The sequence below is a fragment of the Manacus vitellinus genome, unplaced genomic scaffold, assembly GCF_001715985.3.
Source record: "Manacus vitellinus isolate BGI_N305 unplaced genomic scaffold, ASM171598v3 scaffold_5_pilon, whole genome shotgun sequence".
NCBI lineage: Eukaryota > Metazoa > Chordata > Aves > Passeriformes > Pipridae > Manacus > Manacus vitellinus.
The window spans coordinates 24,059,914-24,074,483 of NW_021940682.1; the positions used below are offsets into that span (position 1 = coordinate 24,059,914).

Here is a 14,570-nt window from a genome sequence, read left to right on the forward strand (position 1 = left end):
AAAACCTCATTGAAAACTGGGGATTTTTAACTTGAGTATGTTCTTACCCTATGTGATATCAGTTGTGGATGCTACAAACTTTATTTACATGGAAACGGATTTAATTTTAGGTGATTTTAAAGGCTTCCTCTTGATGATGGACTATATGGACATGCCAAGGAAAATGCAAGTCTTAAAGACAGCAGTTGTTCTAAGAAGTTAATGGTTTAAGGAAATAAAATAATGCAAGGTTGTTTTGGTATGGGAAATGTCCATTTTATACCTTGTCACTCTTGCCAGCTGAATGCAAACTAAAAATATTATAGGAAATTAAGAAATTTGTTCTGTATCCTCAATACAATGAGTAGGGTTGTCTTAGGTATTTCAGTGTAGCTGTTATGTAACTGAATATGTGTTTATTCTTTCCCTAGATTGTACATGCCTTTTGGTTTTGGGGAACAGAACGCGCCATGGGACAACCTCAAAGATCTCTCCAGATGGGATCTCTTACTTGGGTGATGTGTCTGCTCTCCTGACTGTCTTAATACCCAAAGGATTTATTTTCCTTTTGGAAATATTTTAAGTTGAAATCTTGTTCCTTACTGGAAATCGTCTACACTAAAGACTGCATGCATCATGGGTGACATGGCAAACAACTCGGTTGCATATAGTGGTGTAAAAAATGCTGTAAAAGAAGCTAATCATGGAGATTTTGGAGTTACTCTTACAGAGCTCCGTTCTCTTATGGAACTTCGAGCTGCAGATGCACTGCATAAAATACAGGAATGCTATGGAGATGTACATGGCATCTGCACAAAGTTGAAAACTTCACCAAATGAAGGTAAGCCAATTTTAACACTATTATTGAGGAAACTCCATTTAGGAAAAACCTTAGTCAGCAAACTACTTGTTTTAATATAACCAAGTTTATAGAAGTATTTTAGTTACCATAAGAAAATATTGCTTCTTATTCCTCTAAGGCAGAGGTATTCCACAGTAATAAATAAGTGAGAGTTTTTTTCGATTGGTCTAAATGCATGTGAGATGCTGTATTAGTGGTGAAGTTGCACTTTGGAACAAAATTCATTGGTGTAGGCATCCACATATGAAGTAGCAATGCAACATAGCGATGTTCAACTTATTGTGAAAGCATAAATTTTGTGAATAGCTCATATGACCTATAGTTCACAATTCAGATCATGCTGTTGTAGAGGCCAAGGTTTTAATAGTCTAATGCAGGACTTATTAATGCTTTGGTGTTGCCACCTAGTTCTTGCATTCCCTATTGCAACAATTTTTAAAACTGGTGGCATCTGTTTTCTATTTGTGCTACACTGAGTTCTTAATAGCAGGATCTAGTTTTTAAATCTATAGTATTTCTGTAAATTTCATTTGAGCTGTCCGAAATAACTATCAATACAGCTTTAAGCATTAACATGTACTGTCACTCTTAGTTGAAGGTTTACAAAGTGATTACACAATCTTATTCTCTGGAAATAAGCATCTTTAAAGTCTTTGCCGTGTTTGACTGAAGTAGCCTTCTGTTGTGTGGCTACCTGATGCTTTTGCTCTCTAGGGTTACTACTCCAAGACAGACTGTACAAATGTGAATAAATAAATAAATAAATTTATCAAGTCTTCTTCCTGAGAACCCTCCAGAAGTTTTCCTTAAGGACCTGGCCATCTCTTACTACTTTCTTCCAAGCTCTAAGTGTCAACTTGTGAAAAATGCAAGTCACACTTCATAAAATATTTAAACTGTAATATCTACAGTAAACTGTAGATAGATAAAAGTACTTAAAAGTAACTGGAACTTATTGTGAAGTCCTGCTGTTAGGAGTGATTGAGAATTACCAAAATCAAGATGTCAGCAGATTGTGGTGTCTCTGCATTTAAGCACTCACATAGCTTTTAACCAATGTATTGTCATGTTGGTGGCAGTAAAATACCTGCTGTCTTAATCCTGGAGAGCCGTTGCTTTCTGTTCTTCACAAATGCTATGGAAAGATTTGTCTCCTTGGACCAAGAACAGCCTACCAATGCCGTAAGGTACCTCTGGGTACATTTGCATTTAGCATGTTTTGTCCTGGTCTGCTTCTGAAACCAGATTTCCAGACTCCTGAAATTATATCAGTACATGAACTGGGTTTCTCTTACCAAACTGAAAGTAGCCAGCTGACATGGCTGACCTACCAGTGAATGGGAGTAGACCAATTTCAGGATGAGGAAGTTTGTAAAATATAAGGAGTGCAAAATTCTGTTCCTTGGCATTGGTGGAGTTGTGAAGTATGTGTGTGAAGCACTGCAGTGTACAAGCAGTGTAACACGTTAGATAGGACCAGTAGTCTCCTGTTACCCTGTCGACCTGCTGCATAATACTGAAAGGCAGTTTCCTTTCTCAGTGGAAAGGGATATAGTTTTCTATAATCAGGAGTTTAACCGAGAGTTGAATCCTGTTTTACAGTGATCTACAAGGTTTAAGGTTCATTATTACTAGGCGGGCATACAATTTTAGATAGTCATGATGCACTAAGCACCAAATACCTTGTAAACTGCAGGTTTCACTTTGTCTCTTAATGTAACAAACAAGTTGACACATGGGAATGATGAGTCTCAGCGTACTAAAACCAGAAAGGGTTAGATGACCTTTCCTGCAGATTGATTGGGCAGTACCAAGGACTGCGTGATCAAGGCCTTTCCCTTTCAAAAGGATTTGACATTTAGATGTACGCTGCAATCAGTTAAATACAACAACTAGCTTGATAAAAGGGCACCATCTTTTTAAGTGTGAGAGAAGTTCATAAACACACCGAGGCCTCAGCAGTTGAATATGTTAATTAGCTTCGAAAAGGTTAAGTAAGATGAGTTAGAGCAGTGTCCTCTACAGAGGTATCATTTTGACTCTGAATCACTGCATGAATCTTTAGAGAACCAGCCTCTCTGTCAGGTAAGCTGCTATAAATTTCTCAGGGAGAGTACTGGAGAGATCTTGTAAAGGTAGAACTAGGTCTTCACTTTGTCAAATTCAAGTTGTAAGTATAGAAAGGGAGACATTTCTAATGGAAAAAAATCTAGGCAAGATCTGTGCAGAAAACTGCTACGTGTTATATTAGTGTACACTAGAACTGTGTTACACTAGTTCTAACTCTTTGTAATCTTCAAGGCCCTATGACACTTCTTCCTAATTAGATGCTTTCCTTATGATATGAAACACTGACCACTACGCAATTACTACTGGCTTCATAGGAAAAATACAGGTAGTTCTGATGTGCTACATAGTGGATGAGTTCATCTTGTTACTATGAAGTTGTTGATAATGTAATATCTGTTTTCAGACAAAATTTGGGTCAGACCAATCTGATTTGAAATGAGAAATGGGAACAGTCCTTTACCAGTATTACTTAAAAAAAGGACACTGAGTAGACTTTACTGCTTACATGTATACTAATGTGCAAAATGAATGTTTGACATATCTTTAATGGCAAAAGCCCATCTTATATTCTGGACAGATAAACCACCATCATAGTTTTGATTGTCTAGTAACTTCTAGATTTCTGATAAAAACTGTATATGAATATTGTATATTAACTAGTCCCTTGCCTACACCATCTATAACGCTGCTGATGCTTTTGAGAAAGCACGCAGGATCACCCTTGAGGAGAAAAGGCAACGCAGAAAGATTCGTGCCTTGCAGAATATACCACCTAAGGAGTCTTTCTGCTGTACCTTTTACAACCAGACATGCCTGTCTCGTATTGGCCTTTTCAGCCACCAACGCGCTTGTAACAAACGTGGGTAGAGCCCTCCCCAAATCTTCGTTCGTGAAGCCCAGCCATGAGTCCCTTGCCTAATATTTTTCACACTTGACCTCAAATAGCATAAATTACTGTAGTTAAGACACATAATGAACAATATAATGGCAGTAGTTTTGACCTCAGGACTGTAGAGTGTTAATTGTGAAATTGCCAGCTGTGTGTTAAATGCACCAAGTTCATTAATGGTGCGTGGTGTATTATGGTGTATACTAAAATTACAAATAATTTTTGTCTTTGCTAGACTTACTAACATTTGCTAAGTGGTTCTGATAGTAGCCTAGACCTTATATGGCCTTGTTGAGAAATGCTTTTCATTCTTCATAGACCCGTGCTGTATTTCCAATGTTCTACACTGTGGTACCCTGCAAAGGGAGGAGGAAAGTGATGCTGCTGACACCATGTAAATAATCTTCCAAACTTTACCATGTTAAAAGGAATAGAGAAGTGATATCTATTGCAAAATCACAGCATGACCCAGCCATTTGGAATGACCAAGCTGTCCTGAGTCTCTGTAACATATAGCTTGATTTTGAAAATAGTCTTGTGGTGCTCTTTGAGCTGAAAGTATGCACCTTAAAGCTTGAATTGCAAGAAGTGTAGTGTTATGGCTGATGAGGACAATTGTTCCTTTGTATTAAACCTTCAAAGGCATGAATGCAGGGTGAATCGAAGAGTGTTAGAATAAATCTAATGTATTATACACACAAAGAGTATGATTAATACATTTCACTTTTGAAAAGATCTGCCCATAATATTTTGCTTTTCAGTTAAGTGATTACATAGCAGTTGTTAGCTTTTAAAAGTGAGTTTTGCAATTCAGTAGTCTTATCAAGGTGTCTTCACAGAATCACAGAATATACCAAGTTAGAAGGGACCCACAAGGATCTTTGAATCCCGCTCCTTGAAATATCTTGTGATGTCTTGAAATATCGTGTGATGATTCTAGTAAATGTCCATTACAGGTGTTAAGTACGCCACTTATTGTTGAGAGCAAGTTGCAGTGGCTACTGTTCTTATTGACTACCTAGTACATTTGCAATGCCTTTATCAATAAGCAGTTGGGTTAACTATTAAAAAAATTGTTTCTAAGAGAATAGTTGTCTTTAAGCAGGTACTGATAATCTTGGGGGCAATATGGTTGAAGTATTGAGATCTTTGGTCTGAAAAGCATGGCTGGATGTTTGACCATTTTGCTTTGAAAAATATGCCAGTGGCTTCATTCTGAATGGTGGGTGAGACAACTGTTACAGGAGTAAACAGGAGGGGTACTTACAGAAGACCTTGAGTGCATGACCTTGCACTGAATATTCTTGGTATTCCTTTATTTTTAAGGTCTTGGCATGCAGTACCCTTTAGTGAAAGACCCTTACTCTTGCCTGCTAGTGTCTCTTAAGGTTGGCACAAGAATTGAGATAGAGGAGGACTCAAAGAAGTATGCTATATAAGAAAGAGGATAGGTACAGAACTGAGGTGACAGACCCTGCACAGTGGTAAATACAGGCTCTCTCTGTGTGAGAGAAGATAGAAAGTGAAGCTTCAGAAGACTAAAAAACTACTGTCCAGGTGGGAGTAGCATCATAAAATAGTTACCTCTTTCCACATGATGCCTGGAGAGCTTCAACAACTGTTAATAGTATTTTATATAATAAAAAATACACTAATATAATAGTATATTATTATAATATGTGATTATAAATGTTTCATTAATTTTAGGATCCTAGGATGCTGTCTCTTAATACAGAATCCCTGTAGTGGGAAACAGTACTACCTTCACAGGCTGTGGTCTTGCTAAAGCTTTATGGTGCTACTCAGTCTCAATAGTTGTAACTACTAATGATCTTGTCTTGCAAACGTTTTTACTTTGAACAAAGGTATGAGTGTTACTATTACTCTGTTACTATGTCATATTAAGTGACATACTAAGCAGGTAGACCATCAACTTTGTTTTGGCAAGGTGAGAATTATAAAATATAGCTGTTTTTCTAAAGTGACTGACTTAAAGGTGATACGTACATAATTATATTTGAGATATGGCTTTTTGGTATTGTTACTGAAATATGGAGTGGGACTTGATTCCATGAATGGGAAACATCAGTCACTTCTAGTGGGAGGGAGAAATGCATAAAGTGTCAACTAACTTTGTCTTATTGTTAAACAGGTTTAAGTGGAAATCCAGCAGATATAGAAAGGAGAGAAGCAGTTTTTGGGAAGAACTTTATACCTCCTAAAAAGCCAAAAACATTTCTTCAGTTAGTATGGGAAGCACTACAGGATGTTACATTAATTATATTAGAAATTGCAGCCGTAGTATCCTTGGGCCTTTCTTTTTACCAGCCTCCAGGAGGAAATGAATCATGTAAGTAAACTTTTTTTTAAAAGTAGGTATCTACTTTATTGTACTATTGACTTTCCTGGTCCAGTGTGCCTGTACTGTAAATCTGATGGGAGACAGTAAGTCAGTGGAAAAGCAGCTTATTGTTCCTTATTTGAGAGCATACTACTAAAACTCTAGCTTGCCTTAAAAGGGCTACATGAGATTTCCCTGGTCATGATCTGGTATCATTCTGACCAGAATAATGCCAGAGGTAAATTGCAAGCAGCAGGAGCAAGGACTTTTCTTAAATCCAGCAATGTTTCTGTGCAAGTGGGGTTTTTTTTAGCTTTGCCTCAAATATTTAAGAAATTTATAATTTGCAGTCATGGGCTTTCTCTGAGGAGTCAGCAAGTCTTAAATTTTCCTTGATTTGCAATATGACACTGGTAACTTTCTAATTTAAGAAATGAAGATATATTTATGCTTCTAAACAGAAAATAAAGGGATCCGGCCTTCATTGAACTGAATTTTTGCAATGATATCTGACTTGTTAAGACAAAGTGGGATATGTTAAGAAAGCAGAAGGTGATTAACTAGTCTGGCATTCTTATGCCATCACTTAACAAGATAATAAGGACAGGTAACTTTCTATATTGACTTCTCTTGTGTTCAGATAAGCAGGGTGGTTTAAATTCCTCACGTTGCTCTAGCTTTCAGGTTCTTTAGCTTCTTTATGTGTTACCCTTATGGAAAATAAAGGTAAAATCATGAAGAAGGTTAGCACAGAAAATGTTTAGCAACTATTAGTAGTTTCTTTGTTTTGGCAATTTTTTTTTATTGTTGAAATAACTATCCATTTGGACTTAGTTAAATCTAAAACCTCTTTTCTGCAGTATGTGGATCAGTAAATGTTGGTGAAGAAGAGGAGGAATCTGAAGCAGGTTGGATTGAAGGAGCAGCAATCCTCCTATCTGTAGTTTGTGTGGTATTAGTAACAGCTTTCAATGACTGGAGCAAGGAGAAACAATTTCGGGGATTGCAGAGCCGTATTGAACAAGAACAGAAATTCACAGTCATCAGAGGTGGTCAAGTCATCCAAATACCAGTAGCTGACATAATTGTTGGAGATATTGCACAAGTGAAATATGGTAAACATATTTTTAAAGTTGAACTTTCTTTTAGTTTTAAAAAAGGAACAGCAGTCAACATACCCAGTGATCTTTTGTAGGTGACCTTTTGCCAGCTGATGGTGTACTCATTCAAGGAAATGACCTCAAAATTGATGAAAGCTCACTGACTGGAGAATCTGATCATGTTAAGAAATCACTGGACAGAGATCCTATGCTGCTATCAGGTGTGTAGCATATGACAATGCTTGAAGAAAGTGGCTTTTTTCTAGGGTAAACTAGTTTTTTAAAATGTTGAGGTTAAAATCTAGCGAACTGTACCTTGTTGACTCCTAGAAGTATCCCAACCCAGTGTTACTGCTACAAAACTGTCAGAGGGAACAGACTCTTAAAACTGACAAACATTTTGTGTAGCTGCTAATGATTTTCCTTTTCAGATAGCTTTGGCGATTAAAGCTTTAGAGGAGCACAGTGGTGTATATACACATTTTCATTTTGTTAATGTGAAGTTTGACTACTTATTTCCTTAAAGTACTTATGTGATCTGCCATATAACTGCTGAAGTCATGGTGGAAAACCTGATTTAATCTTTCAGGTACACATGTGATGGAAGGCTCTGGAAGAATGGTGGTAACTGCTGTAGGTGTTAACTCTCAGACTGGAATCATCTTCACCTTACTTGGGGCTGGAGGAGATGAAGAGGAGAAGGAGAAGGAAAAAGAGAAGAAGGACAAGAAAAGTAGGCATAATAATCTCAAATTCCTAGGGAAGGAGGGGTGAACTCTTGAATGTTACTAGATAAAAACTTTCTTTTTAGTTATCTGGAGCCAGAAATCATTTTTTAAAATTCATACTTTCTGTAGGTTTCACAGGAAAAAAGACCAACTCGAGTCCAGTGACCTAAGAGTGCTACTTTGAACTCTTGTTGCATGGATTTTTAATTAAACTTCAAATCTCATTGATCAAATAGAGCTTGGAAAGTTTACAACTCCTAACCAGCCATGCTATTTATAAATAGTTAAACCGTCATCTTCTGTAACTTCAAAGTACATTCATGTTTAATAGCAAATATTTGTTTATGGCAAACAGGTTATTATATAATTCAACCTAGTAAGGATCTAGTTCTGCATTTGACGGATAGAAAATGCCCCTTTTAGGGCATTCTTCTGGGACACTTGAAGGGAAAAATGTATCTTTTATACTGCTGTGGATAGTTTAAGCATATATGAGACTGATTTTAATAAAAGATGAGCAGATGGCTTCTCCTGCAGCTCCTTTTCTTCCAGAGGTGAAGTTTTGAATGCTCAGAGGCAAATCCCTGGTGGCACTTTTCTTTAATCCTTATTTTCGGAGGGATGAGGGGCTTATAACTGAGTGTATTTTGGAGCCCTTCCGTGAAGAGTGGAGTGGGCTGTCTTCCTTATTATAAGGTTACTTATCTAAGCTGTAGCCTTTACCCTTAGAATCAAAGCTTAGAAAAGTTAAGTTTTTAAGTAATGTTTTGATAATAATGCTTACAAGGCATGTTCAGGACTGGTACAAATGGTACAAATTTTTCAAGAAACTGCTATGAAGTCTACTGGATGGGACTGAGTCTGAGGGTTCTTGACAGCAGAACCAAAAAACATAAATATAAATCAAAATATACTTTTTCATCAAAGGAATATGAAACAATAATGGAAATTATACAGAAATGTGATTAAGAATCTCAAGGGTCTTCAAACTAAGGAGTCAAGTGTGTGGTCTGTGCAAGAATTGGGATTGAACTCTTGTCTTGACCTAACACACAAATACTTTTCAAGTTTCTAGAAAGATCAGAATTGTAAAAAGTAGTAAATTTCTTCAGAAGGTAGAAAAATGGTTTCAAGAAGAATTGAAAGTTCTAAATGAGTTTCAAGCATGATAGTGAAGACCTGCAACACTTCCGGGGATTAGTGTGAAACAGTTGACATCCTTTGCTCTTCCCCTTACAGAGGGGATGAAGCAAATGACAGTACCGGCTGCTACATCTGATATGGAGAGGATTATAGTTTTTATTAATATTCTGTCAGTGTTTATTATTCTATAAGCAGAAGTCTCTTTGACAAGTGGTGTTTTGGTGTATCCTAAGGCCTCAACGCTTGCAGGGGTTTTTTTTTTTGTCTCCCAAGATAGATAGCTTCCTCTTTCCCTTAAGTTAGGTGCATAATAAGATTCTCCTTGGTAAAATTCAGGTTAAACTAAATTAGCCTCTCTGTGAATGTTAAGGAGATTAAAGGGACTATATTTAGTTGGCTGTGTATGGCTTGGTGCAGAGTGAAAGCAAATGTACAAGGAGATAATGTATGAACAAGGAGCTACAAGTAACTCAAGTGTAGAACTTTGCTCTTGTAAGAGAGAGAGGGTACCTAGGAAGGAAAAAATACTAAATTAGGAAACAATGACAAGTTCTTTAGAAGTCTGAAGTGGTATCTTCTGGAGAAAATGAACATGCTATTTTTTTTTCCTCGGCTGTTGAGGGAATGCTTGGGGGGAAATCTTAGTTATAGAAATCAGACTATGTGTCTACAGTAATAGTGTAATGGAGGTGTTAAATGTCGTGCCACACACACTTGATAACTTGATTTTCTTCTACCTGAGTACTCTTGTAAATTTCAGTCTACATAACCTAGGGCCAAAATTTGGTGAGTTATCAAAGCTACTGAAAATTTCTGGGTTTTGTTCTAAGTTCCTCAATTAGCCTTAGAAGTAAAGTTTGTCACTTGCCAAGCCCCCCAAACAACATAAGATGTGTTGGTCTTCCAGTTACCTTTAATGTTTCACTTGTTAAATTCTTTCATTATTTTGTCGTCCTTCTTTATGATCTCTTGTTGAACTCTGTTTCTGAACACAGGTAGGAGTGATATTTTATTATGAACTCAAGCTAGTCTTATAGTGATGTATCATATTTGCTTACAGATTATGTTCATGTAAATAGAGTTAGCATAGATCAATAATCCAGTGGTATGCCTCTGTTAAACTTTGCTGTAGATTTATAAATATTTTATACTATGGTAGCTTCTGCAATGTTGTACAAAAAAAGCACTGATTCTGGAAGTGAGATCCTGCAGTTCATTTGCAGTAGTAATCAGATACTGGTGGCAAGTGTTAGAAAAGCAGAGTAAGATGGAGGCAACCAGAATCACTTTTATATAACAAATATATTTCATAGAAAAACGTATCAACAATCTTTTTAAAGCTTTCCTCACAAGCAGTAAGTGTCTGTGTCAGTAATTTGTGCAAACTTAACCATGGTAGATTAACACTGCAGCAGTTTTGTATGGGAAAAGTAAAGTCCAAAAAACTGATAAGAGCTGTTTCTCTGAGCTGACTTACGTTTTACTTTTTTTTTTAAATGCAGTTGCTTGTTTCAGCAGATTAATGTAGTCATTATATATAAACGTAAACTTTAAAATGAATTCTGCACAGCCAATTTAAAACACAACTTGTTCCTCTCTCTGACAGGTAAAAAGCAAGATGGAGCTGTTGAAAACCGTAACAAAGGTAAACGCAGGTTCTCTGATCCTTTCTTGCAAGTCTCTATTTTCTGAGTGTGTATGTAATGAATACAGACTTTCCTGTAAAAATACATATTGAATCCATAGATCCAAAGTGCTTATGCTAAGGATGGCATTAAGTGAAACTGCCCAAAAAAAATACTTAACTGAACTTTGGATTCCAGCACCTACACCCAATACACTTCTTTAAACATTCACATGTAGTATGGCCTGTCTGGATACAAGAATACACAGTACTGGTGTTAAACTCTTTAAGTACCACTGATTTGGGGGACTCCTCAATGGCTAATTTTTTTTCCTACCTTCTAGCTAAAGCTCAAGATGGTGCAGCCATGGAAATGCAACCACTGAAGAGTGAGGATGGTGGGGATGGAGATGAGAAAGACAAGAAGAAAGCAAACTTGCCAAAGAAAGAAAAGTCAGTTCTCCAAGGCAAACTCACAAAGCTTGCAGTTCAGATTGGCAAAGCAGGTATGATGTCTCAGTACCCTCCTTATGCTGATGCTATGTTGGAATTAAGTTTGAACATGCATAGTTTGTGAGGAGATAAAATAATCAAAGCACTCAGGGCTAGCTACTTACCTTAAGTGCAAAGTTCTAATGCATGGAAATATGCTGTTTGCCTGAATATGCTTATGGCCTCTCAAACTGTGTCATGTGGATGGCTTTTATTTTTCCTTGATTTAAATAGATTCAGGCTTTCAAGTGCCAGCTTCCAGGAGAGAAAATTCCAGCTTCATAACATTAGACAACTGTTAGGAGTGATCTTTTTAGATAGGATATGGCAATTAGCAATGTATCTAGAGAATTACAGATTGAGTGAAATCTAGGAAATGTGGTAGGGTCAACTAGGTTATCTCTGGTACTTTCAGAGGCTTAGGAATTTCCACTTAACATACGCCTTGCTGATATGTAACTTTTTTTTTCTATGAGATAATATTCAGCTTTCTTGTCAAAATATTTAGTAGATTGTTGCTGCTTGAAAGTAGACTAAAAGAACAGTGAAGTTCAGTGTAAATTTTAGGCTATATTATCTAGTGTGTGGTGGTTTAATTCAAATATTTCAGGATTTATTTTTGTTCAGTAGAATTATTGAATGATTCAGGCCAGAAGCAACTTCTAGAACCTCAAGAAGGGCTGACTTCAGCATCTGTGTCATTAAACTGCTACAGTCTGTGGACGAAGCAATTAAACTTACAGCTGTAGCACTCCATAGTTATGTATAGCAATGTTAATTTTTCAGAGGAACTTGTACTAACAAATGGTGAATAAAGCTTCCATGGTATGTTTAGTATAAACTACTGTTCTTGTCAAATGTGTTTTTTTCATATATTTCAAAAGCTCTTGTTTTCCTTTATGTACCTTTTGACCCATTGTAATTACCCATGTACCCTTAATACCCATATACTTCATGTATGGATTTTTCTATCCTGCTGCTTTGAGACAGTGCATGCACTGAAGCACTCTTCTGAATCAATTAGCAGTACAATCATTGAAGGCCTGCTGAATTTTTTCACTTCTTATGTCTGCTTAGTCAATTGACTTTATGTATCCTGCTCATAATTAGCTGTATGCTTTTCAATTAAATGGAAGAAAAAATTATTTTAGAAATTGCTAGGTGAAATGCATGAGGAAATACATGCTTTGGAAGTTGGAACATCCATGAGAACTACCTCAATGTTTTGACTTGGCTGTTTAAAATCTTAGTTATAAACTAGCTTCTATAAAGGTAGAAGTATTTTGTACTTGACTTACCTAGTCTGTCTTGCCAAATATTTGAGTTAATTTCTGAAAACTTTTTATTCTCTTTTTAACAAGGTTTGTTGATGTCTGCAATCACAGTCATTATCCTTGTGTTATATTTTGTAATTGATACCTTCTGGGTTCAGAAGAGACCTTGGCTTGCTGAATGTACACCAATTTATATTCAGTATTTTGTGAAGTTCTTCATTATTGGAGTTACAGTCTTGGTAGTGGCAGTACCAGAAGGTCTTCCACTTGCAGTCACTATATCTCTGGCTTACTCTGTTAAGGTAAGTGGATAGAGGGGGAATAGATATTAAAGGTAGATCGGTGTATTCATCAGCTCTTAAATCTAAACTGACTTATGCTGCATCACACAGATATAATAGACTGGGAAGAAGCTTTTCTTGTTGCCATAAACTACAAAGAATTCTACTGCAGTACTTTTCCTCATCTCTGAATACAGGCTAACTTGAACAGTGAGGATTGCCAGCCTGTTGTCACCAGCTAAAGATGAATGGGTTCAGTACATAGCATTGTACCATTTATTTACAATAAATAGATGTTTAAGAGTTTGCAAATAACATTCTTCTATAAGCTTGAACTTCTACCTAGCTGAACTGTTAAGCAGCTGCTACAAAAGCTTCCAGATTGATTCTCCGTGAAGATGGAATACTGTAAACCACTTAGCTTTCTGTTTATTATACAGCATGTTTTTTAACTTAAGCTCTTTGTTTTCTTAATTTTCTTACTGTTTCAGCATGCTGAGACTATTTATTTGAAAATCTAATTATAAAGACAATCAGTTCTTAGGGTATGTCCTAAAACTTAACTTATATCACTGACTAGTAGTGGCCTTGTTGTATCACTTGAACTTAATCTGCCTCTTGGAACAGAAAATACTATACAAGCCTGTTAAGTTAAGAATTTAAAGCAATATTTAACCTATGAAACTTGTGTAGTCCTCACTGTTTTAGTTGAAACATTAGGCTCCCGGTTTGTACTTTGGTTTAAGTCTGAACCTAGTATCTTGGTAGTCTGTATTATCTGTGGTTCATGTAAGTCTAACACAGCTTATTTGATCTTTCTTGTAAGCAGAAAGACTTTTTAAACATTGTATCTGGTAAAGCTCAAACTTTACCTCTCTTTCTAAATGTCATCATAAACTATTTGCTCGTAACAGTTGGAATAGTATCAGTAGTCCGTGTGACATGCAGATACGTGAGATTAAGACTGTCTTTATGTACTTTGTTCAAAATGAAGTTTACTGTGACATAATAGACTTAAAGGAATCTGTAGTGAATGTGACAGCTGCAAATTCTTCCTCTGAAAGATGCCAGATAACTTACTGAGTGTTTTCTGAAACTGCTGTGTAAGACTGGACTTCTTAAATGAGAATTTCTGAAGTGTGAAGTAATGGTTATGAATCGCTGCTAACTGCTTTTATTTCCTTAGAAAATGATGAAAGATAATAACTTGGTGAGACATCTGGATGCATGTGAAACAATGGGCAATGCAACAGCGATTTGCTCAGATAAAACAGGAACATTGACCATGAACAGAATGACAGTGGTCCAAGCCTACATCAATGAAAAACATTATAAAAAAATTCCAGAACCAGAAGCTATTCCAGAGAAAACCATGGCTTACCTTGTGACAGGAATTTCTGTTAATTGTGCTTATACTTCCAAAATACTGGTAAGTGGATTTCTTCATTCCAGTCAAGATAACTAAACTTCCTCAAAAGATGCAAATTGTCTGGGGGCCATGTGGTAGGCAGTTAAGTTGTGGCACAATGCAGCATAAGGTGTTTTGTACCTGCTGTAAATTTCTGAACTCTTCATTTGAGACTAAATGGAAGAAAAATAGCTTATTTCAGTTGCAATTGGTAATTCAAAGATACAATCTCAGGAAGATAACTTCCCCTAAGTTCACAGTTGTGTCTAAGTTTGTTTTTATAAATGAGACTCTTTACCTTACTTGAAGAGCGTCTTGGCTGGATTTGAGTGCTACTTCAAAATAAATATATAAGCGTAGTACAACATTAAGCAGACTG

At 36.5% G+C, this 14,570-nt stretch overlaps 1 protein-coding gene across 6 annotated transcripts in view; it reads left to right on the plus strand.

Moving 5' to 3' along the window:
* Window positions 1–384: 384 nt before the first annotated feature.
* Window positions 385–14,570, plus strand: part of ATP2B1 (ATPase plasma membrane Ca2+ transporting 1) — a 34,477-nt gene continuing 20,291 nt past the window's right edge. For 4 of the 6 annotated variants that reach the window (XM_018080381.2, XM_018080384.2, XM_018080382.3 and 1 more), the window contains exons 1-9: window positions 386–820; window positions 5,953–6,150; window positions 7,002–7,256; window positions 7,337–7,462; window positions 7,831–7,974; window positions 10,719–10,757; window positions 11,081–11,242; window positions 12,590–12,804; window positions 13,970–14,212. In XM_018080381.2, the coding sequence (XP_017935870.1) occupies window positions 616–820; window positions 5,953–6,150; window positions 7,002–7,256; window positions 7,337–7,462; window positions 7,831–7,974; window positions 10,719–10,757; window positions 11,081–11,242; window positions 12,590–12,804; window positions 13,970–14,212 (1,587 nt within the window). In that variant the 5' untranslated portion in view covers window positions 386–615. Of the gene's footprint in view, window positions 821–5,952; window positions 6,151–7,001; window positions 7,257–7,336; window positions 7,463–7,830; window positions 7,975–10,718; window positions 10,758–11,080; window positions 11,243–12,589; window positions 12,805–13,969; window positions 14,213–14,570 lie in introns of all 6 variants that reach the window. The other 2 variants (XM_018080383.2, XM_008934664.3) reach the window with 1 other exon arrangement.